Source organism: Oryx dammah, unplaced genomic scaffold (genome assembly GCF_014754425.2).
Source record: "Oryx dammah isolate SB20612 unplaced genomic scaffold, SCBI_Odam_1.1 HiC_scaffold_8, whole genome shotgun sequence".
NCBI lineage: Eukaryota > Metazoa > Chordata > Mammalia > Artiodactyla > Bovidae > Oryx > Oryx dammah.
In genome coordinates this window covers 47,721,226-47,743,370 of record NW_024070192.1, presented here as the reverse complement: position 1 = coordinate 47,743,370, position 22,145 = coordinate 47,721,226, and the positions used below count along the sequence as shown (strand labels likewise).

General features: G+C 48.1%; 2 protein-coding genes across 2 annotated transcripts in view; one reads left to right on the top strand and one right to left on the bottom strand.

The window, feature by feature from the left end:
* Nucleotides 1-5,973: 5,973 nt before the first annotated feature.
* LOC120866386 (C-C motif chemokine 3-like) lies at nucleotides 5,974-7,645 on the bottom strand. Its single transcript, XM_040244076.1, has 3 exons — nucleotides 7,439-7,645; nucleotides 6,873-6,987; nucleotides 5,974-6,469 (listed from the first exon to the last, which is right to left on the bottom strand). Exons 1-3 carry the CDS (start codon nucleotides 7,512-7,514, stop codon nucleotides 6,379-6,381), a joined length of 282 nt encoding a protein of 93 aa, XP_040100010.1. The 5' UTR covers nucleotides 7,515-7,645; the 3' UTR covers nucleotides 5,974-6,378.
* Nucleotides 7,646-8,402: 757 nt separating this feature from the next.
* Nucleotides 8,403-22,145, top strand: part of LOC120866384 (C-C motif chemokine 18-like) — a 15,031-nt gene continuing 1,288 nt past the window's right edge. Inside the window, exons 1-2 of the mRNA XM_040244075.1 lie at nucleotides 8,403-8,439; nucleotides 21,455-21,638. Of these exons, the coding sequence (XP_040100009.1) occupies nucleotides 21,575-21,638 (64 nt within the window). The 5' untranslated portion in view covers nucleotides 8,403-8,439; nucleotides 21,455-21,574. The remainder of the gene's footprint in view (nucleotides 8,440-21,454; nucleotides 21,639-22,145) is intronic.

Below are 22,145 nucleotides of genomic sequence, written 5' to 3'. Positions count from 1 at the left end.
CCTTCAATCTATCTTATTTCGAGGAATCTATTTCAAGAAACACCATGGTGTAGGCACACAGTTCTTTGCAGACCTGTTAGTGAAAGCAATGAAAGAGAAGCAAATTCATCAAAAAAAAAAAAGAGAGAGAGAGAGAATAGTTTAAAACACCATAGTACATGCACTTCCCTGGTGGCACAGTGGATAAGAATCCGACTGCCAATGCAGGGGACAAGGGTTCAATCCTGGTCTGGGAGGATCCCACACGCCAAGGAGCAACTAAGCCTGCAGGCCACAACTCCTGAGAGCCTGTGTGCTACACCTACTGAAGCCCATAAGCTTCACCCCTAAGCCTAGAGCCCACGCTCCGCAACAAGAGAAGCCGCTGCAATGAGGAGCCTGTGCACCGTGATGAGGAGAAGCCCCCGATGGCTCCAGCTAAAGAAAGCCTGCTCTCAGCAACAAAGACCCGGTGCAGCCAAAATCAGACTCACAAAGAAACAGTGCACAGAAAATATCATAGTACACCCACATAATAAATATGAAACCACTGAAAAGGAAGAAGCATTGATATGAATGTGCTGAGATGAAAAGATGTCAACGAGATTAATTTAAAACTCTGAATATCGAATATACCTTTCATATGGGCAGCTGTAAATACCTACATAGACTGCAAGTTCACATTGATCAGGAATTCCCTGGTGGCCCAGTGGTTAGGACTCGGTTCTTACTGCCAAGAACATAGGTTCAGTCTCTGATTGGGGAACTAAGATCCCACTAGTCACATGGTGTATCCAAAAAAAAGTTCACCTTGGAAGGCCCCCTTTCATTGGTTAACCTCTTGTTGAGAGTAACTGGCAGAGACGTTAGCGCTCCCTAAACATTAGTAGCCTATGTTTCCCTCCCCTGCAGATGAATTGGTCTCTTGTGACTACTTCTGGTCAATGGACTGCAAGCAGAGGTGATGTGTGTCACTTCTGGGCAGGACAGTTAAAAGCAGTATGGCTTTTCTGTCTCCTTTCTCATTCCAGAATCGAGAGCTACAGGATGGAAGCAGCCTGGATTCCTGAGTCGGTACCTAGCAAGCTGCTCTGGGGTCAGTACTAATCAAAGTGTGGTTCATGGACCAGCACCATCAGCATCGCCTGAAAGCCTATGAGAAAAGCAGAGCTGAGCCAGACCCCAGACACGTAGCATCAGAGTCTCTCGCGTGGGGCCCAGGACTCTGTGCTTAGACAGGCCTCCAGGTGGCTCTGGTGCACACTCAATTTTGAGAACCGGTGACCTGACCTACATCAGATCTGGTGCCAGTGAGAAATTTTTATTTTGTTAATCCATTGAGGGGTTGTTTGTTCGTCAGCTATAGCCTGTCTATCCTAACTGTCTTATCCTATACTTTGGCCACCTGATGCAAAGAATTGACTCATTGGAAAAAACCCCGGTGTTAGGAAAGATTAAAGGCAGGAGGAGAAGGGGATGACAGAGGATGAGCTGGCTGGATGGCATCACAACTTGATTGATATGAGTTTGAACAGTCTTCAGGAGCTGGTGATGGACAGGGAGGCCTGGTGTGCTGTGGTTCATGGGGTCGCAAAGAGTTGGACACGACTGAGAGACTGAACTGAACTGAACTGAACTGATCCTAATGGTTACAGAAAATAAACATAAAATGCTGAACTTTTCTTCCACCAACCTTAACATCATTTGGGCAGATCCCATAACCTTCTGGCCACATTCAGTAATTAAAATTCGTTTAGTTTAAAACTCCAATTCAAATTTGATCTCATTTCCACTTCTCACCCCCTCCACTCCTCTCACTGGTGCAAGTCAGGCTTAGAGGTTTTGGAGCAAGATGAGGCTTCAGGTGGTCCTGGACCCCTTCCCCTCCTCTCTTTTAAAGGCTTACTTCTTCTGGGGTCCTGGGGAGAGGGTGGTCTATGTGGCATGATAATGGAGTAAAGAGAACTTCTTGTAAATGCACACAGGTGTAGTCCCTGTTACCTTCTGCTTGTTTTCTCTGCCTCTCTTTTTAATACCAGCAAGCCACTGATGCTCTCTTGGGCAGCACATGCATTTCTTTGCATGGAGGGGGTTCTGTGGGTCCTTTCTTTGCCTAGTTCCCTGACGTCAGCACCCCACTTTTGCCTGCATCCTTCACCTCTCCCTCTGCCCACACCATTGGCAGCACAGCTGGGCCTTTACTAGCCTGAGGACATTAAGAAAAGGCTCCCTCTTGGAGCATACCTGGCCCTGTGTTGGATGTAAGACTGTCTATGTGTCATGCAGACTGGATTTCAGCATCCATTGCCTACACAGTCAGGGACCTTTATGGATATCAACCCTGAGACCATCTCACCAGCAGATGTCATTGGAGACCCTTCAAGCCGTAGACCTACTATTGTTAGGATGATGATTTTGAGAGTCAAAGAGGATACTATTATTAATATTCTGACATAACCAGCAAAAACGAGGTCTTCTTCAGACAAGGTAGGATATATAATTCCCCAGTCTGTGTGGTGTCAATGAGAAGAAGGCTCAAGCTCCAGAACCTTCCATACACACTGCCATATTTAAAACGGATAACCAACAAGGACCTACTGTATTGCACAGGGAATTCTGCTCAACGTTATGTTGCAGGCAAGATGGGAGGGTGATTTGGGGCAGAATGGATACATATAATGTATGTATGGCTGAATCCTTTTGCTGTCCACCCGAAACCATCACAACACTGTTCATCAGCTATAGCCCAATACAAAATTCAAAGTTTTTTTGAAAAAAAAAAAAAGCTCCAGAACCTTCCACAAGTTGGTTTGACAAAAAGGAAATTCACTCCATGTGATGGGAGCATAGCTGCCCACGCACTCCTTTCTCTGCCCTGTCTCTTGTGTCAGTTTCTTTTCTTCCCACTCAGTCTGGCTCAGGAAGTGGACAAGTTCATTCTACAACCACAGGAAGAAGAAACAGTGGCCCCCCTGCTGGGTTCCACCTTTGTGAGGAGAGGTCATTACCTCTTCCCTTGAAACCACACAAAGTCGTTTCAAGGGTGGGTGTGGGGGGTGGGACTGCAAGCACGCTGGCTGCAGTTGATGTCTTAGGATGAAGCTCTCAAGTTGAAGACAGATCAGAAGTTCAGAAAGAAACATGGTTTATGGTGATACTTTAAGGACCACTGGATCAAGTTTGCTTTTTTTTTCTTTTTTTTTCTGGATCAAGTTTTGCCTGAAGGTAATCTACTTCCTGAAACTTTAGTTGTGCGACCTATTAATAACAAGTTCCCTTTATCATTAGTTAAGTCAGACTGAGCCAGCTTTTCTGATTTGTTGTCGTTCGGTCCCTGTCATGTTCGACTTTTTGCAACCCCATGGACTGCAGCACCCCAGACTTTCCTGTCCAAACTTTCCTATCTCCCAGAGCTTGCTCAAACTCATGTCGGTTGAGATGGTGATGCAACCCAACCATCTCATCCTCTGTCACCCGGAACTGACAGAGACTGAAGTGCTGCTGCAGGCAGCAGACCCTAAAAGTGGCCTTGGCTGAGGGCAGTAGCCCAGGTCAAAGTCAGGGAGGACTTCTTTTATATTCTCACCAAGGTGAGAATCTGCCTACCAAATCTGCATCAAAAAGAAACATGCAGAATGTTGAAGACTGATTGCTTCATGCATACATCAGCAAAGCCCTCTAAGAGACTAATTCACCTTGAAACTGGCTCCTCCGATAGCAGAGAAGGAAAAAAAAAATTAGTTTGCTTAAGAGAAACCCTTTCTGCTTGCTGACTGAGAATCAGTCATCTGGAAAAGCAGAATTCTCCCCTCCAAGCTAATGTTAGTATAAGCAGAAATGACAGGATGGGAGACTAGAAAGGACAAAAAGTGGAATCCATGAACAGCCCGGTTCATCCTGTTCTCAGACCCCTCCTTTAAGAAATTCATCCTGTGAACAAAACCAACCCTCGTGTTCCCTGTGAGGAGGTGGGCTGGTGGGATGCGTTTGGAGGCAGGGAGCTGATCAGGGCAACCTCCCCGCCTGTGGCATCGTTTCATCAGCAGAGGGCAGTGTGGAGCCCAGAGCCAGTTACATGGGGGAGAGGCTGGTGGGGAAAGGGGAGGCCCAGAGCTCCCAGCACTGTGCTATGAGAGAGGAGGAGTCCTAAATCCCTGTTCTAAAAGTAACAGTAGCTGACAGGTTTTCTGCTCATTAACCATCCAAAGAACCTGACAAGAAAACCAGATCAGAAGCCTTGAAAAACTGGAAGGGAGTTGTATCACCTCTGAAACCCCAAGACCAGCCAAAAACAGATTATGACTACATTCCAACATCAGTTCTCAAACTAGCTGTACATTAACATTTTAAAATTACTGATGCCCAGGTTTCACCTAGATCTCACTAAATCCTTTACTCTGGAGGCGAGCTCCTGGCAATGAAGGTTTTAGAAAGCTCCCCCTGGACTTGTCTGGTAGTCCAGTGGTTTAGAATCCACCTGCCAATGCAGGGAACACAGGCTTGATCCCTGGTTCAGAAAGAGTCCACTTGCTGAGGAGCAACTAAGCCTGTTGGCCACAACTATTGAGTACAAGGTCTAGAGTCTACATGCCGCAGCTAGTGAAGCCCGTGCACGAAAGTGAGAGGAGCCACCTCAGTGAGAGGGGCTCCCCAATGGCGCGAGTGGTAAAGAACCCTCCTGCCAAAGCAGGAGACCTAAGAGACGAGGGTTCAATCCCTGGGTCGGGAAGATACCCTGGGGGAGGGCGTGGCCATCCACTTCAGTGTTCTTGCCTGGAGAATGGACAGAGGAGGCTGGCGGGCTACAGTCAATGGGGTTGCAAAGAGTCGGACGCAACCGAAGTGACTTAGCAGGAGGCAGGCACCTCGGTGAGAAGCCTGTGCACTGCAACAAAGACCCAGCGCAGCTAAAATTAATTAATTAATTAAAAAATAAAAAGCTCCCCCAGATGATTCTAATGTGAATTCGAGGTTGAAAAGTACTACTCTGCCTTCACACCAATCCTGGGTTACTCAACTCCAACAGGAAATAGGCAGCCTTTATGAGAGATGCACACCCCAAGCAGCGTTAGCAGCTAAAAGACAGGAATCCCAGTTAAAACTGAATTTCAGATACACAACAAATAATTTTTGTATAAGCATATCTCATCAATTGCATCCTTATACTAAAAATTATTCCCCCTATAATTATATTTAACTCTGACCACTCTAGCTCCCAAACCTCAGCTCAGATGTGGCTTGAAGAACATTCCCCAACAAAGCAGAGTGCAGAACAATGGAGAAGGTGAGCAAAGCTCTCAGTCAACTGGTGGGTAGGGGATCCTTGCTAGACTGCAGGCAGGGCTGGCTAGACTGTCACCAAGGCAAGCACTCAGCACAGCACTACTGTAAGCACTTAGCATCGAACCCAGCACCCAGTAAACCCTCAACAAGAGTTAGCCATCATTTTGAAGAAATCATTCATGAAAACACATTGGTGTGTACAAATACACATCACCTTCATATTCACTTAAGTAGAAAAACTTCCTAGACCATATCAATTATGATTTGGTTGTAAAATAATGTGTTAGGGCCTCCCTGGTGGTTCCGGAGTTAAGAATCTGCCTTCCAATGCAGGGGCCTCGAGTTCGTTTCCTAGTCAGGGAACTAAGATGGCACATGCCAGGGGTTAACTAAGCCCTGGCACCTCAACTAAAGAGCCCTTGTGCTGTAACTAAGACCCAACACAGTTAAAAATATAAACAATTTTTAAGATAGATAAATGAAAATCTTTTTACTTAAAATTATTTTTGAATTAAAAAAAAAAGTGTCAGTTTCAACTTTCCAGGACAGCATCTCCAGGGGAATGTCTGGTGTTCTTGTTCTAGGATGCTTTTTCTTTCTCGTGGTTTCTGCCTCTTTCCATATTCCCCTACTTTCCCCCCAGTATTAGTCTCAATCTGTGATTCTGGCTGCTGGGAAGACAAAATCAAGAGAGTCACCACAAGGAAAAGTCTGGTTTACCTTTTATAGAAGAGCCTTTAATATTTTGAATCACAGTCCTGGGCAAACCCACTCAACCAGTATTTGTGGTTTGGCACGTATGATACGACTGCTGCCAGGAGAGCGCCAATCACACTGATTGATCCAGGTACTGAGAGTGAGGACAGTTACAGAGGAAGGGGGAGGGATGAGTGGGGAAGAGGGGGTCAGAGCAGATATTCACGACATCACACACTTCCACGGTGGAAATAAATGACAAAAGTTAAATAGGAGACATTAAAGTGAAGGAGGGCCCCAGTGAGTGGCTGGGGAGGGGGTGTGACCCACAGAAGAGGTGCCTTTTGGAGTCCCAGGATCATTGCCCTGCTTCCCCGACTGTCCACAGAGGGGACTTCTTCCCTGCAGCTCCCAGGCCACTCAGGGATTCAGCTCCAGGTCGGTGATGTATTCCTGGACCCAGTCCTCACTGGGGTCAGCACAGACCTGCCGGCCTCTTTTGGTCTTGAAGCTGTGGAGAGGAGCAGAAGGGTTACACACTGGTGAGTGCAATGCGGGGGGATCCTGGGCCCCCAGGGACCCCTCCCTCCTTCTGCCCTGGACATCTCAGGGCCTGTCCACATTCTCAGATCATGTCCCCTTCACCCTGGGGTTCACAGACCTTCCTGGGTCTCCTATGAGGGTCCCCTCGGAAAGCCAGCATCGTTGTTTGCCAAATGAGAGAGAGGACAGCTTCCTGCTGTCACCCCTTCCCTCTCCTCCCTCTGCCCAGGGGCAGACCCCCGGGACCCTCTGCAGGCCCCAAACCAGGTGAGAAAACACGGCGGGGGGCCCCCCTGGTGTCCTGAGCTCCGAGGAGGTGCTTCAGACCCCCAGGCTCCTTCCCCAGGGTGGGCAGGAAGGCTGGCCCTTACATGACTCCGGGCTTGGAGCACTGGCTGCTGGTCTCATAATAGTCGTCCACGAATTTGCGTGGGATCTGCCGGGAGACGAAGGAGAAGCAACAGGCAGTCGGGGTGTTGGCACCAACTGTGAGAGACAGGACAGACCTTGTTCAGGGGAAAGGCAGCCAGCGGCCCCTCGAGGGTCAGGCAGACCTGCAGGAGGCAGTGCCGGGGGGTTGGGGTGGGGTGGGGGTGGGGGAATCCAGGAGGAGCTGGTGTTATTTCAACTGGATTCCAGAGGAGAGGAAAGGCTACACTGGGAGCCCACTGGACACAGATTCCACCTATTTCAGAATCCCACCTGGGCCTCATCTTCCCAGGAATCCATAAAATGGGCCTCCCCACCACTGTCTCTCAGAGCCAGAGAAGAGAACTGATAAAATCCCCCCTGGGAAGGAAAGTTCTGCTCAGGAAATAGTGTCTGCAGTCTCTCTGAAGCTCGCTACTTCAGAGCTCAGGTGAAAGACTTCAGCACTGTGGCCCCAGCCCTGGCCAAGCGTTGGGGACAGGCCCACAGGAAGGGAAGACGGACTCACGGGTGGCAGAGCACGTGTGGGCAGAGAGGGCCGCGGTGAGCAGCAGGACAGCCAGGGCGGCCCCGGGGGCCTCCATGATGCCGGGCAGGGGCGAGAGTCAGGTGGGGCCAGTGGAGCTGGACTCGGAGACTTGAAGCTGCAGCCTCCTGCTGGGGTCTGAGCTGTGTCCTGTCTTTATAGGCAGCCTTGGGACACTAGAGGATGGAAACTTGTAGAGACTGGCCGGGGGCGGGGGGCGAAGGGGGGGCGGTAATTTTTCTCACAGCGTTGGTATGATGCTGTGAGTGGCAGAAGCCAGCAAAGCTTAGGGTCACCACAAAGGCTCAGCGTATTTGCAGGAACGGTCGTGTTGCTTACTTGATGGGGAAATGGTTTCCCCAGTGAGAGGAGGTGAGAGGCGGGTGTGACCCTGTGACGAGCTTATGCGCTGCTTTCTCACAAGAGCAGGTCTGTACACCAAGCATCTCCCCACAGCACTGAACCTTCTGGGACCCAGCCCCAGCTGTCCCGACAACACGGCTCTGACCTAGACGATAAGACCATGGGGTCTTGAGAAGGCCTCCCCAAGCTAAAACCACACTCGGGGTGGGGACAGCAGATCTGGGAATACTCAGCTGCAGAAGGGGCCGGAGTGAGGCTGGCCTTTCAGACTTTGGCTCATTCCTCAAACATTCTACCTTAAGCTTTTGCTTGTGAGGCATCCATTTCGAAGATATCCGTCTTGAATAAGCACGTCCCCCGATACAGAACTAGATAACGGGCCAGGCTGCCCTACCCATGAAGTTCCCCTTTTAGAAAGTTCTGGATGACCATTTGAGTGGCTTCCCTTTTCCCTTCCACGCTTTCTCTCTTATCTGTTAAATTCACCAATGAAGAGTGAACCTGCAATACCCTGGGCACCCCACCCTCACCCCAGCAAAGGCAGAGCCCCAGGTCTGAGCTCGCTCTCTCTGTGAGACCTTGCTGTGTGGCCTCAGCAGTTCCGGGTACCCTCCAGGACGGTGAGTAGCAAACCTTGTCTTTTCAAAGTCCGCTGATGGTTGTTGCTGAGGTGTGTGTTGCGATCAGAATAAGAACCACAGTGGATGATGCAGCTTCAGCTTTGGCTCCAGTTGGGAAATGTCAGTCGGGCTCCCACAAAAAATACAGCCCAGGTGAGTGCCTGCCGGCATCACCATCAACAGGCTGAGACTGACACAAGACCGCTGGTCTCCGGGTTAGCTGGACTAACTGGGAGCTAATATGATGAGCTTTAAAATGTTGTTACTCTTTGAATAGCACAGCTCTCTGCCAGGGACCTATCCTATGGACATAAACACAATGATGAGGTTGTATGCATAATAGTGTTTATCATAGTTTATTTATAATAGTTAAAAGATGGCCTACAATTACATGATGGTGTATTCACCCCTTGTAATAATAATTCACCATTAGAAACTGTGGAAGTGAAGAGATTTTACTTTCTTTAAGTAACAACAACATTTCCTATTTCCTTATTGTAAAATCAAGGAGAAAATTCCAGGATTTGTCTGGTAGCTCAGTGGCATCATTAAAAACTCTTCAACATCTCCCCTTCCCACATCATTTTGTTGGCTTTCCTTCTTTGGGCTTTCATCTCATGGTGCTAACATGACTGCTGCTGTTCAGGCATCCGTGCGGTGCAGTTCAGTCGCTCAGTTGTGTCTGACTCTTTGCGACCCCATGAACTACAACATGCCAGGCTTCCCTGTCCATCACCAACTCCCAAAGCTTGCTCGAACTCATGTCCATCATGTCAGTGATGCCATCCAACCATCTCATCCTCTGTCATCGCCTTCTCCCCTCACCTTCAATCTTTCCCAGCCTCAGGGTCTTTTCCAAGGACTCAGTTCTTCATATCAGGTGGCCAAAGTATTGGAGTTTCAGCTTTATGTTTTTCTCTCCTTGGGCCTGTCCTATGTAAATTGGGCCAGCCAGGAGTGTTGTTTGTTTTACTTGAGGTTCTCATTCGGGTCCTCAGACCTTCCTTTGTTCTATTTTCGCAGGCTTTTCCCTTTCTTGTCTTTTAGCCACTGCCATTCTGGACTCCTTTTCCCTATTCTACCTACCTAACATTCCCCCCTCAAGAGATGGGAGGCCCAATTCTTTGGGAATAGGGGTGTCGAGGTCTTTGTGGCTACTTCCTGCTGAACTGGGATGGCGAGGGGTATTGGGCCTCCCTCTCTTGCTAGTCTCAAGCCTCAGAGTCCTTATAGCGGTGTCCATCTAAGGGTGGGTTATATTTTCCGTGGTCGGCTGTAGTTTTATATCTTTGTTGAACTGGCACTGCATGTTGTAGCTTGTTGACCTGGGCAGAGACAAAACAGGTTAGACAGTTGACAGTACATGGAATAATCATAAGCATCATCAATATAGCGTAACAAGTACTAGTAGGGGCATTAAGTGAAGTCGCTCAGTCATGTCCGACTCTTTGCAACCCCATGGACTGTAGCCTACCAGGCTCCTCTGTCCATGGGATTTTCCAGGCAAGTGCGCTGGAGTGGATTGCCATTTCCTTCTCCAGGGGATCTTCCCGACCCAGGAATCGAACCCAGGTCTCCCGCATTGCAGGCAGACGCTTTACCGTCTAAGCCACCACATTAGTCAATTTCAAATTCACATCACCAGGATGACTCAAGTCCCTCCTTGTTCAGGGATCAGAAAGATCCATCTCCTGTCTGTTTTGGAGTACTATCTCTACCAAGCTGTGTTGGCTCTTTAGAGCTGTCCTGAGAAATCTTGTCCCCAGAAACCAGATTTTGGGGGTGTTCATTAGAACGGCACTCATTTGCAGTCCGAATAGGTATCTGAGCTCTCCCAGGGGCTCACAGGTGTACTGAGTGCCCTCTTCTGTTTTCTTCCATGGCTTGACTTGTGAGTAGTGAAATCCAGAAGTCATGTCCTGGTACCTTGACTGCTGCGGGGGTAGAAAGTATTACAGGGTAGGAGCTCTTCCATGTGGGCTGGAGTTGAGCTTTTGGGGACCCATCTTTCCAGACTTTAATTAAGACTTGAGTCCCTGGAGCATATAGTGGTGACTCCTTAGAATCTTTTGGGTCCTGGTTTATACCCCACAAGCACATATCCTGTTGGAATTGCCCAATGGCCATGGTATAAGACTGGAGGGTCTGAACCTCTGGATCTAGGAAGAGGTCATTGACATAAACAAAAGGTCTCCCATACAGCATCTCATAAGGACTAAGACCAACCTGTTCCTTAGGGGCAATGCGGGTGTGGAGGAGAGCTATCAGTAAAGCCTCCTTCCATCCCAGGGAGGTCTCCTGGGTTATCTTTTTTATTGCTGATTTTAAGAATTGATTGGCTCTTTCTACTTTTCCTGAAGACTGAGGCCTCCAGGCACAATGGAGATAATAAGTAATGTCAGTGCTTTCAAGGCCCCTTGGCTGACCTTAGAAGTAAACTATGTCCCACTGTGACTTTGTAATGACCTTTGCAGACCAAATCTTGGAATGATTTCATGAGCAATTTTTTTACCACTGCCTCAGCTTTCTCAGTCCGGGTGGGAAAGCCTTCAATCTATCCTGTGAATGTATCTATCATGACTAATAGGTATTTATACCCTTGAGAAACTGGCATCTGGGTGAAGTCCATCTGCCAGTCCTCTCCTGGATAGGTCCCACGTGGTTGGATGGGCTGGGCCAGCTGGGGTCTTCAAGCTTCTTGGGGGTTGTTTAATTGGCAAGTGGGACAAGAGGAGACCACTTGCCTTATAGTCGTTTGGAGGCCTGTTCCTCTGAAGGACCTTTTTAGTAATTTTTGAAGTGCTTTTTCCCAGCTCTAAAGTTCAAGTCAGGGCTATGAGCTCAGCTAATTGGGCTGAAGTACCTGGTGGCAGAGGCTTAGCCTCTATGATCTCAAAATTGGAGACTACTGCATATCCGGCTCTTCTTTTTCCATCCAAGACAAAGCTGCTTCCATCAGTGTACCAGATTTCTTCAGGATTGGTCAGAGGATCTTCTGACAATCCCTCTCGGGGTTTTGTCCAGTGTTCCAAGGTTTCTAGACAAGAGTGAAAGGGGAGAGAGCCCTCTAGGGTAGGTAGGAGGGTGGCTGGGTTAAGAACCTCACAAAGAGATATAGTGAGGCCTGGATTTTCCATCAGCACTACTTGATATCTGAGGAGTCTTTGATCAGACATCCATAAATGGCCTCTCCCATTTAGGAGTTGTTTTACTTGGTGGCTGGTAAAAATAGTTAGTTTGCCCCCAAAGGAGAGTTTTAAAGCATCTTCTGTCATGATTGCAATAGCTGCAAGATTTTGAAGGGGGGGGCGGGGGGAGGCGGGGTGGCCAGCCTCGGGCAATTGGATCGAGCCTCTTGGATAAGTAAGCTACAGGCTGGGGCTTAGATCCCAGCCTTTGAGTTAACACTCCCAAGAATATTCCCTCTCTTTCATGGACATAAAGTTGGAATGCCTTTTCTGGGTCTGGCAACCTCAAGGCAGGTGCCTGAGCTAAGGCCTGGTTTAGTGTAGCCTCTGCCTTCTTTTGAGGCGTTCCCCACATCAGTGGGATTGAATCATCTCGTCCCTTTAAGCTTTCATATAGGGGCTGGGCAAATAGACCATAGTTGGGTATCCAGATTCTACAATACCCAGTTAGCCTCAGGAAAGCTCGCAATTGTTTTCGAGTCATGGGGGAGGGCACCTGGAGGATTCCTTGTATCCTATCAGAGGACAGCCTCCTGGACTCATGTGTAATCTGAACTCCCAGGTAAGTGACCTTTGTCTTGACCATCTGTGCCTTAGCACGGAAGACTTTATATCCCCTTTCTGCCAAAAAGTTTAGAACCTGATTGCATGTTGTTGGGCACTTTTCTCATCTGGAGAGCAGATTAGTAGGTCATCTGCTGCTGCTAAGTCGCTTCAGTCGTGTCCGACTCTGTGCGACCCCATAGACGGCAGCCCACCAGGCTCCCCTGTCCCTGGGATTCTCCAGGCAAGAACACTGGAGTGGGTTGCCATTTCCTTCTCCAATGCATGAAAGTGAAAAGTGAAAGGGAAGTCGCTCAGTTGTGCCCGAGTCTTGGCAACCCCATGGACTGCAGCCCACCAGACTCTTCCGTCCTTGGGACTTCCCAGGCAGAAGTGCTGGAGTCTACATGTTGTAATATTTTCCCATTAGGTCCCAGGTCCAGATCTAGGAGATCCCAGATAAGGGCCTGTCCAAACAAGCGGGGGCTATCTCTGAACCCCTGAGGTAATACTGTCTAAGTCATCTGTTGGTGTTTTTCTCCTGGGGCCTCCCACTCAAAGGCAAAAAGATATTGGGATTGGGTACTGTGGGATGGAGGGGGATTACAGCTTCATTTATGATCTGGAGATCTTGAGCCATTTGCCAGGCTCCGTCCTTTTTCTTTACAGAGAGGATCAGGGTGTTACATGGCGAACTGGTGGGGACCAATAGCCCACAAGCAAGGAATTTATTTATTAAAGTCTCCCGAGCCTCTCTTTTGAGGGAATATTGTTTCCGGTTAGGAAATCGCGTGGGATCTCGAAGGACAATGATGACCAGTTCAGCTTGGTGGGCTCGTCCAGGAATCCCCTGGTCCCACACCTGGGGGTTAATTTTGTCCTCCCATAGTTTTTGGTCCCTCTCTATTGGAGAAGGTGTAATGGGTTCTTCAGTAGTAACCAGGAGCTGTAGAGCTCTAGGGGCTGAAAAACTTCCCATCACAAGGGTGGTCCCCAGTTTAGTGAGTATGTCTCTTCCCATTAAGGGAGTAGGACACTCAGGGACCACCAGAAACTGGTGGGAAAATATTTGTCCATCCCAGCATCAAAGAAGTGCTTGGGTGGTAAATCTTTTAGTAGTTGCTTTTCCTGTAGCACCCAAAATGGTACTGGTTTGGGGGGAGAAGGCTCTGGAGTAGGAGATCAAGACAGAGTAGGTAGCCCCTGTGTCAACCAAGAAATTCTCGGACCTACCTGCCACATCCAGTTGCACCCTTGGCTCCAGCCCCATGATGGTTATCTGTGACAGGCGGGCTGGCTTCAGTCCTCTTGAACCATCATGAGGGTAAGCTTGGCGCTTGACCTTGAGGCTCTTGGGCCCCTAAGGCAGAGTGCTGCCCAATGTTCCAGTTGATGGCGTTTGTGACAAGCCATTTTAGGAGACTTGTCACAGTTTGGACACTCTTTGGCCCAGTGTCCCACCTGTCTACATATCAGGCATTTGTCTCATGCCTTGTCCTTCAAGGACTCGGGGTTTGCCATAGGAATTCCCTGGAGGGTGGCCAGCATCTGGGCATGCCTTGTCTCTTTCCTTCTCTCCCTCTCCTGGGCCTTGGCCTCCTTCTCCTGTTCTGTTATAAAAGGTATTGGTGGCTGTCTGGACCATCTCATCTAAAGAGGCAGCGGGGTCCTGCTGTTGTAGCTGTTGTAACTTAATTCTGATATCTGATGCACATTGGGACAGAAATTTGTCCTTTAAAATCACCTGTCCCTCGTAAGAGTCTAAGTCCAGATTGGTAAACTTTTGGAGGGCCTCTTTTAGCCTTTCCGGAAAGGCGATGGGGTTCTTAATGGGCTCCTGAGTTATTGCTGAGACCCAGGCATAGCTAATTACTTTTTGTTGGGCTGCTTTCAGTCCTGCCTTTACACAGATCAGAAAACGATCCCTTTCCCAGATGTGCTCAGGATCATTATCATTCCAATTAGGATCGGAGGAGGGGACTGCAGTTTCCCCTACTGGGTATCTATCACTGGACATGTGAAGCCCTGTTGCATAGCTCCAGGCTTCCTTTAAGACCCTAGTGTATTCAGGGTCAGATAAAGTTTGGCTAAATATGACCATAATGTCTTTCCACGTCAAGTCAAAGGCCAAGGTAATATGTTGGAATGTATCTATATATCTGCCTGGGTCATCTGTATAGCTTCCCAGGTCTTGTTTGATCTGTCTTAGTTCTAAGAGGGAGAAGGGCTTATGGACCCGGGTTGGTCCTAATTCTCCTCCAGTTTCAACTAAGGGACACACTCAAGCTGGCTTTTGTGGAGGGGGTGCTCCCGGATAAGGGGCACATTTGGATACAAGTTGGATACAAGGAAGGAGCACCAGGCAACTCGGGAGCTGTGGGAGGTGAGCCTTCATGAGGGGGTTCCTTTTCTTGGTTGCCTGTGCCTAACACCATTTGCCTAGTGGGCTCACTTTTAGGGCGTACAACAATCCCATACTTAAGACAGAGTTCCTTCATATCTCTTAGTCAGAAGAAAATTTGGACATAGGGGATCTCTGTCCATTTCCCTTGTCTTTTGCAGAATAATTCTAATTGCAGGATGGTATTGTAATTAAAGTCCCATCCTCAGGCCAGTGTTCCTCGTCCCCCAGTGCATACTGTGGCCACGCAGTGGCACAAAAGAATTTCAAGCAACTTCTCCTTAGAGCTAGAGGGTCGAACAGCTTTCAGTTATCAAGGATGCACCTCAAGGGCATCTGTTGGGAAGTGGATTGGTTATTTCCCATCTGAAAGATAATCATGACAGGGAGAAAAGAAAAAGACCTCCTTCAATTTCCATGGGTGAACTTCCTTAGGGGTGAGTCTTTCTGAAGCTTATCCTACCCAGTACTGTTGCAACCTGAGAGCCAGGCATCCCCAGGTCAGGGTGCAGATCTCTAGGCAGGCTGAGGTGTGACAGCCTCCTGGAGATCGAATCCCTGGGCAGGTCGAGGCGTGACAACCTCCTGGGACCCCTGGCACTGGCGGATCCCTGAGCAGGTTGAGGCGTGACAACTTTTCGAGGACCAGATCCCTAGGCAGATCAAGGCGTGGTGACCTCCTGGGACCCCCGGACTGGAGTTTGGGCATCCCCAAGATCTCCAGCGTGACCAGTGCTGGGTAGGATTAAGGGGTTTGTAACTCATTGCTAGTTTGTCCACCGTGGATGGAAATAGATATGATAATGTAAAGCAATCCAAGCCTGTGCCCTGAGACTGGGAAACAGTGTAACAGTCATAAGCCTTATCTTCTTTCTCTAAGGGATTGTAAGTCACTGGTTTCTTTCCCTAGTCCTCCATAAGAGCAAGTTAGGGTGTCTCCAATGGTAAATATTTCATTGTCATAGACCCACTTTAGGTAATAACAGAAGTAGTGACAAGAGTGGGTTATCTGGCCCTGTTAGGGTCATTAAGGTATTTTAATAGTAGGCTGGGTGGAGCAATGTTGCCTACAAAGGGAAGGGTCCTAACTATAGGAGTTAGTAATTGGCTTAAGAACAAATTTGTTAAGATGCAACAGACCAGATGTTCCATAAAAGTGGAGTGGAGATTTGATCCAGGGATATGTTTGTAACTTTAGGAGAAGGGTGGTAAGGGTTTGGGCCCAAACCGCCTGTGGGGCTAACTCCCAGAGTGGCAAACATTATCCCTGGAAGCCCAATTGCCTTTGAAGGGATGCCAACCGATGGACAGGCATTGTGTGCCCATCGCCCGCCTTATTGGGTTCACTGGGAGATGCTGGTGTTGCACATGTTGTAGGAAACATGGAAGATGAAGAGCTGACTATCTAGAAGGACTGGATATTACACAGTATTTGCCTCCCAAGGGCCAGCTATTTTCTGGTTTTCCCTCCAGAAGATTGTAGAGGCAACATTGTGGGCCTGGATGGGGTTCAGGAAAAGAGCATGAAACAGGAGGGAAGGGGGCAGAGCACAACCTTTGAAAGAATGACATAGTATAACATAAACCGATTAAAATCAGTTGGGTCCAAGATGACAAATCCAATTCAAGTAAATTTTAATCCCCAATGAGTAAGTCAAAAGGCACACCCGGAGGTGGCAGGACAGCTCTAAGGCACTGTCAAAAGACAGAAGAGTGGGTGGTTCCCCGATGGCTGGGATGATCCTCTCACTCATTAGCATATGAATTCACCCCGATTGCAAAACTCTAGCCAGGCCGCATTCCTTGGTCTGTACCCTGTAGAGTGCAGCGCTTCTCTCCGAATCTTAAGTCTACCTCATACCTATCGCTTTGTCTCTCACTGAATTTTTGCAATGAGACATCAGAGCCTGAGCTTCATTAGGTCCTGAAGTCGGGCACCCTGGGTTTTGGTCGGGCTCAAGTCCCAGGAGGGAGAGCTGAAGGACAAGAGGAAAAAGCAACGGGGAAAACGTGCCAAGGAATCCCCTTCATAGCATGCCAGAAAATTTGCTAAATATCTGACCGGTGCTCACAGCTTCTTTGGTCTGATCCTTGGCACAGAGAAGAGTAAGGACAGAAGAACTCCACTAGCTTGTGTAACAGCTACTGGGGCTCAGCAGATAGCGCCTTTGGGACATGCTGGGGAGTAGCCTCTCCAGAGTCCCTCCGTTGTGCCCCCTGCCACCCACCTGTTGGCAGGAGGTTCGAGGAGACAAGAAACGAGAGATTGCAAAGGAATTAGATTTCGTTAGGCATATGTCCCTCCAGCCATAGGAGCGAGGAGCTCCTACCTTACCCGGAGGTCTTCTGGAATCTGAGACTGGGCCGCGTGGGCTTTCTGCTGAGCTCGTTTTTCGCGGTCCCGGTTTCCAGCACGGCGGGCCTTCCCCTGCGCGGGGTTTTCTTCGCGTTCCGCTTCTACCGCGGGAGTTTCGCTGAGTTGGGCTCCGGCTGTGCTTGGCCTCTTCCGCGCAGAGGTTGTTTCAGCCAGGTTAAACCATAGATGTCAGGCGAGTGTGTGTTCCTCGGTTTTTGTCTCGTCACAACAAAGATTTGGAGTGACGGACGTTAAAGCCTCCCTCGGCGTGTCTTAGACAGCTCTGGGGTCTTAGACAGACCATGTCATAGCTCTCAGGTCTCAAGCGGACCGTGTTATAGCTCTTAGACAAATCAGTGTTACAGCTCAGTGTTAAAGCTCTATTTTATTTAGAAGATAGCAGGAAAATCCATCTTTGAGGCGTGAGGGCGCCTTGACCCAAAGATGCGTAGAGAAGAGCGCCTCAGCGCGTGGGAGAGAGAGAGAGCGCTAGCTTTGGCTCCTCTTTTTATATATTTTTCTCTCCCTGGGCCTGTCCTATGTAAATTGGGCCAGCCAGCAGTGTTGTTTGTTTTACCTGAGGTCCTCACATGGGTCCTCGGATCTTCCTTTGTTCTATTTTCGCGGGCTTTTCCCTTCCTTGTTTTTTAGCCACCGCCATTTTGGACTCCTTTTCCCTATTCTACCTACCTAACAGATGCAATTTTGTAGTTTTCTTATTTATACTTAACATTACAAGACTTTTCCAAATCATTCCAGGATTTTTAAGAGCTGCTTAACTTACTCATCCATCAACGTAGGTCATTAATATTATCATGCGCTACTGTAGCACATTTGGACTGTTTTCAATTTTTATTTGCTATAAATACACTCCACCAAATATCTATATGCATAAAACTTTTCGACAAATGAGGTGTTTTCCCATAGGATATTTTTCTAGTTGTAGACTTTCTGGGCCAAAAAATAAAGACATTTAGGGCTCCTGATCTATAGAGACACCCTATGTCTAATGTGTGTTCATTTCCATACCCAACTGTTAAACAAGACGATGGCATATTGTGGGGACTGGTGAATGTTTGATGAATGGGAAGAGTGGATTTAAAAGCTGACTTCATCTACCATGGTCATGTCTGTAGCCCAGACTTCCCCAGTTCCACTCTGTCCATCTGAGTCCGGCTCAAACACGGCTCAGGCTACTGAAGACTCGACGGCATCAGTAGATATGTCACAGTCAAAACACCTGTGAAGAACATTAGAAATGTCTGCTCCGAGAAAGGCAGAAGGGAATGGTATGATCCATAAAGCTCTGTTCGTGGTAGCTAAGATTGGTCCCTTAGTGACAGCAACTCCTGGCTCCCCCACGTCCTTGTTCGTGAATCATTTCCTCAGAAGCGGTCCGAGCAACATGATGTCATGGTCCTTTTCACGCAGGATGCGGTTTCCAGTGGGACTTGTGTGCTCGGGGTGCTGGGGCGTCACCCGTAGGTGTCACCCTCTGTGATCGGAACAGCTGCAACAGAGCATCAGATCTGCTCTGTGGGAGGAACTATTAATCTGTAGATCTTTCCATGTCCTTACGGCTCTGACACTAACAGCATCTCACCTCCTGTCACTGGCCAAAACCTTTCCACCCAATCAGCCCCAACAAATGAGCAATTGGGTTCTTCTTGGATGCTCTGAACCTCTGTGTGACCCCAGGGACCCCAACATGTGGAACTCTTAACAAGACACCATGCAGCACTTCCCCTCTGATCATGCCCAGCCTCCCGCTTCCATGCTCTAGAGTTGCCTAGAAAGGGACAAGGATACAGGATGGACTCCTGAGGGCTGGAGGCAGCAGCACTTGCTCCATTCTATCTTGGCTTTGCCCTCTTCCTGCCCATCATCAATGATTTCCCCACGCAAGTCCCCACGCTGCCCTAGTCAACCATCTCCTCACCACAAGCCTCAGTTCACGAGTCTTGTCTGTATCACAAGACTCAACCCTCACCCTTTCTTCCTTTGAGAATTGCTTCTCAGTGCTCTGGACAGATGTCTAAACCACATCACTTAAGCCTATGGTTGAGATTCCCCACATGAAAGCAAAAAACTTCACAGAAGGTTTCAAAATGCTCCGAGCTGTTTCCCAAACTTCCCCAAAACTTGTAGCTATCCTAGATAGGCAGAAGAGGACTAGGACCCACTTTTAGTGGGGAAAATTGAGGTCTAATGCATTCATTCAGTTCAGTTCAGTCACTCAGGCATGTCTGACTCTTTTGACTTCATGGACTGCAGCACACCAGGCTTCCCTGTCCACCACCAACTCCCAAAGCTTGCTCAAACTCATGCCCATCAAGTTGATGATGCCATCGAACCATCTCAACCTCTGTCGTCCCCTTCTCCTGCCTTCAATCTTTCCCAGCATCAGGGTCTTTTCCAAGGAGACAGTTCTTTGCATCAGGTGGCCAAAGTATTGGAGTTTCAGCATTCATTAACAAGATGCAAATGCCAGGTCTGATTGGTTCCTAGGATGAGCCAAATGACAGAGTCCCTTGGCTCTCCCAAGGAGCTCCACCCTTCGGGTGATGTACAGAAGGTGGCATCTTGCTAGCAAATGTCTCTATGGACCAGATGAAGTTTCCCTGAAAGAGACGGAAGAAGGGCTCCCTGCTCCAATAGCTGTATTCCCTGAAGAGGGAGCCAAAGACTGAGAACAAGACAGGCAGAGATTCAAAACAGTGCTTCACAGTCAAGAAGAAACGCTTCATTTACTTGGTTCACTTGGTGCCCTACTCCGCAGCCCTGAGCACTAACATCACCAACTTCTGGCCGGCCGCCCTCCAAGGGGGGAAGAAACTGACCTGGCTTTTCTGGGGCTCTTGGTTGCCACTTCCTCATGGTTAGGGCAGACACCTCAGTGCCTGCTGTTTCCCTTATTTCTATCCAGATTCGCCACAAATTTGTTGATGCTCATGGTAGTACCCCCAGCCAGTGCCTCTACTCTGGTATCATATCAGGATCATTCCTGCTTCCTAGAGACAGGCAAGGCTTGTGGAGGAAGACAACCCATGGGACATGGGATGAAGAGCAGATAAGCACAGATAGAAGATTTTTTTCTTTTTGTTTTTTCCTCTTCCCAGGATGTTTTCTGCATCTTGCTTTTTAATATTTAATATTAAAAATCAAGTCTGTCATGGGCATAGGGAACAAACATATGGTACCTTAGAGGAAAGGGGAATGGGATGAATTGGAGATTGGGATGGACATATATACAATACTGTGTATAAAATAGATAACTATTGCAAATCTACTGTATAGCACAGGGAAATCTACTCGGCGCTCTGTGGTGACCTAAATGGGAAGGAAATTCAAAAAGGGGGACATATGTAAACGCATAGGAGATTCACTTTGCTATGTAGCAGAAGCTAACACAACATTGTAAAGAAACTATCAGTTCAGTTCAGTCGTTCAGTCGTGTCCGACTCTTTGCGACCCCATGAATCACAGCACGCCAGGCCTCCCTGTCCATCACCAACTCCTGGAATTCACTCAAACTCATATGCATCGAGGCGGTAATGCCATCCAGCCATCTCACCCTCTGTCTTCCTCTTCCCCTCCTGCCCCCAATCCCTCCCAGCATCAGGGTCTTTTCCAATGAGTCAACTCTTTGCAACAGGTGGCCAAAGTATTGGAGTTTCAGCTTCAGCATCAGTCCTTCCAGTGAACACCCAGGACTGATCTCCCATAAAAATTAATGCTAAAAAAAATTAAGCCTGTTCTTGTCATTCTATTTGTTTAAGAGGCTGGCATTAGGATCCTATACATTAGCCTTTATGTCTATCAGTGGATTTACTCTATTATTCCAACATTGTAGAGTATGTAGTTTAGTGTCAATTATTTTATCATAGATTAGCTACCCCAAATAACTGTTTTAAAATTTTTTCCCATTTATGAGTTCATTTCCATAAGGTAGATTCTGAAAAATAGAATTTCTGGTTCAGAGTATAGACATTTTCACATCTGCTGACCCTCATCCAGCGTTAAATCCAGACTTCATTGTAGGGCTGCAATGATTATTTGGCAAATAGGCCAGTTACTGGAAAGCTAATCCTGACTTTCGCCATCCTTGTACCACCAGGCTTTCCAATTCTGTTCTTTCCATCTAGGAAGTGGTTAAGCTCGGCATATCCTTCTTGAGGCTCAATGGAGTTCTTACACGTCACATTTAGACACTTGGGACGATTGTGGGAGTCTATCAGGGCACCCTGCTCTATGGAAGAAGGCTGTGATCACTCACTTCAGAGATAAATCTGTCACATGCAAAGGAAACAGCAAAGGCTGATCCCTGGGCGATGCCAACTTCTGGTCCCCCATCTGGAGAAACAACTTTCTCATAAGCACCAAGCAAATTGGTAACTTCTGAACTATGTGCTACATGCTCCCTAAGCTCCTCTGGTAATCAAAGGCAGCCCTGGCTGGTGCAACTCACATGACATGATTACACTTAAAATTCTCCCGTAGACACCTCTGATTTTTATATTCCCACAGCCCAGGGCATCTAGAAAAAGAAGAGAAGACAGCTCACATCCCAGAAGGAGACAAGCAGAAGTGAGTTCCCAAGCCCCTTCTCAGCTCTGCCCACGGTCTTCTGCCTGCCTGGCCAGCATCATGAAGGTCCTCGTGGCTGCTGTCTTTGTCCTCTGCACTGTGGCCTTCTGCTCCTGTGCACAAAGTAGGTCTGCCATCTGCTCTCCATTATCAGTTGCTACTCATACTGTAGTCCGAAGTCCAGCCCGAGTGCTGTGGCTTAAGAACCCTCGTGTGAAATTAAAGAACATTGAATGGGGTTTCAAAAATAACATGGTTGCTTTTTTCAAGAAGCTTCAAAAGGAGTGTATTGATTTGGGCTGCAGGTTGGAGTAAAGAGAAGTTTTATCCTACTTTTTAGGTGAGAAACTTGAAGTCTAACACGTTTGCTTGTTAGCAAGAGGTAGAGGGGGCTTCCTCGGTGGCTCCATGGTAAAGAATCTTGACTGCAATGCAGGAGATGCTTGAGATGCTGGTTTGATCCCTGGGTTGGAAAGATCCCCTGGAGGAGGGCATAGCAATCCACTTCAGTAGTTTTGCCTGGAGAATCCCACAGACAAAGGATCCTGCTGGGCTACAGTCCATGGGGTCACAAAGAGTCAGACACGACAGAAATGACTTAGCATGCACTTACGCTTTAATTGATCAGGAA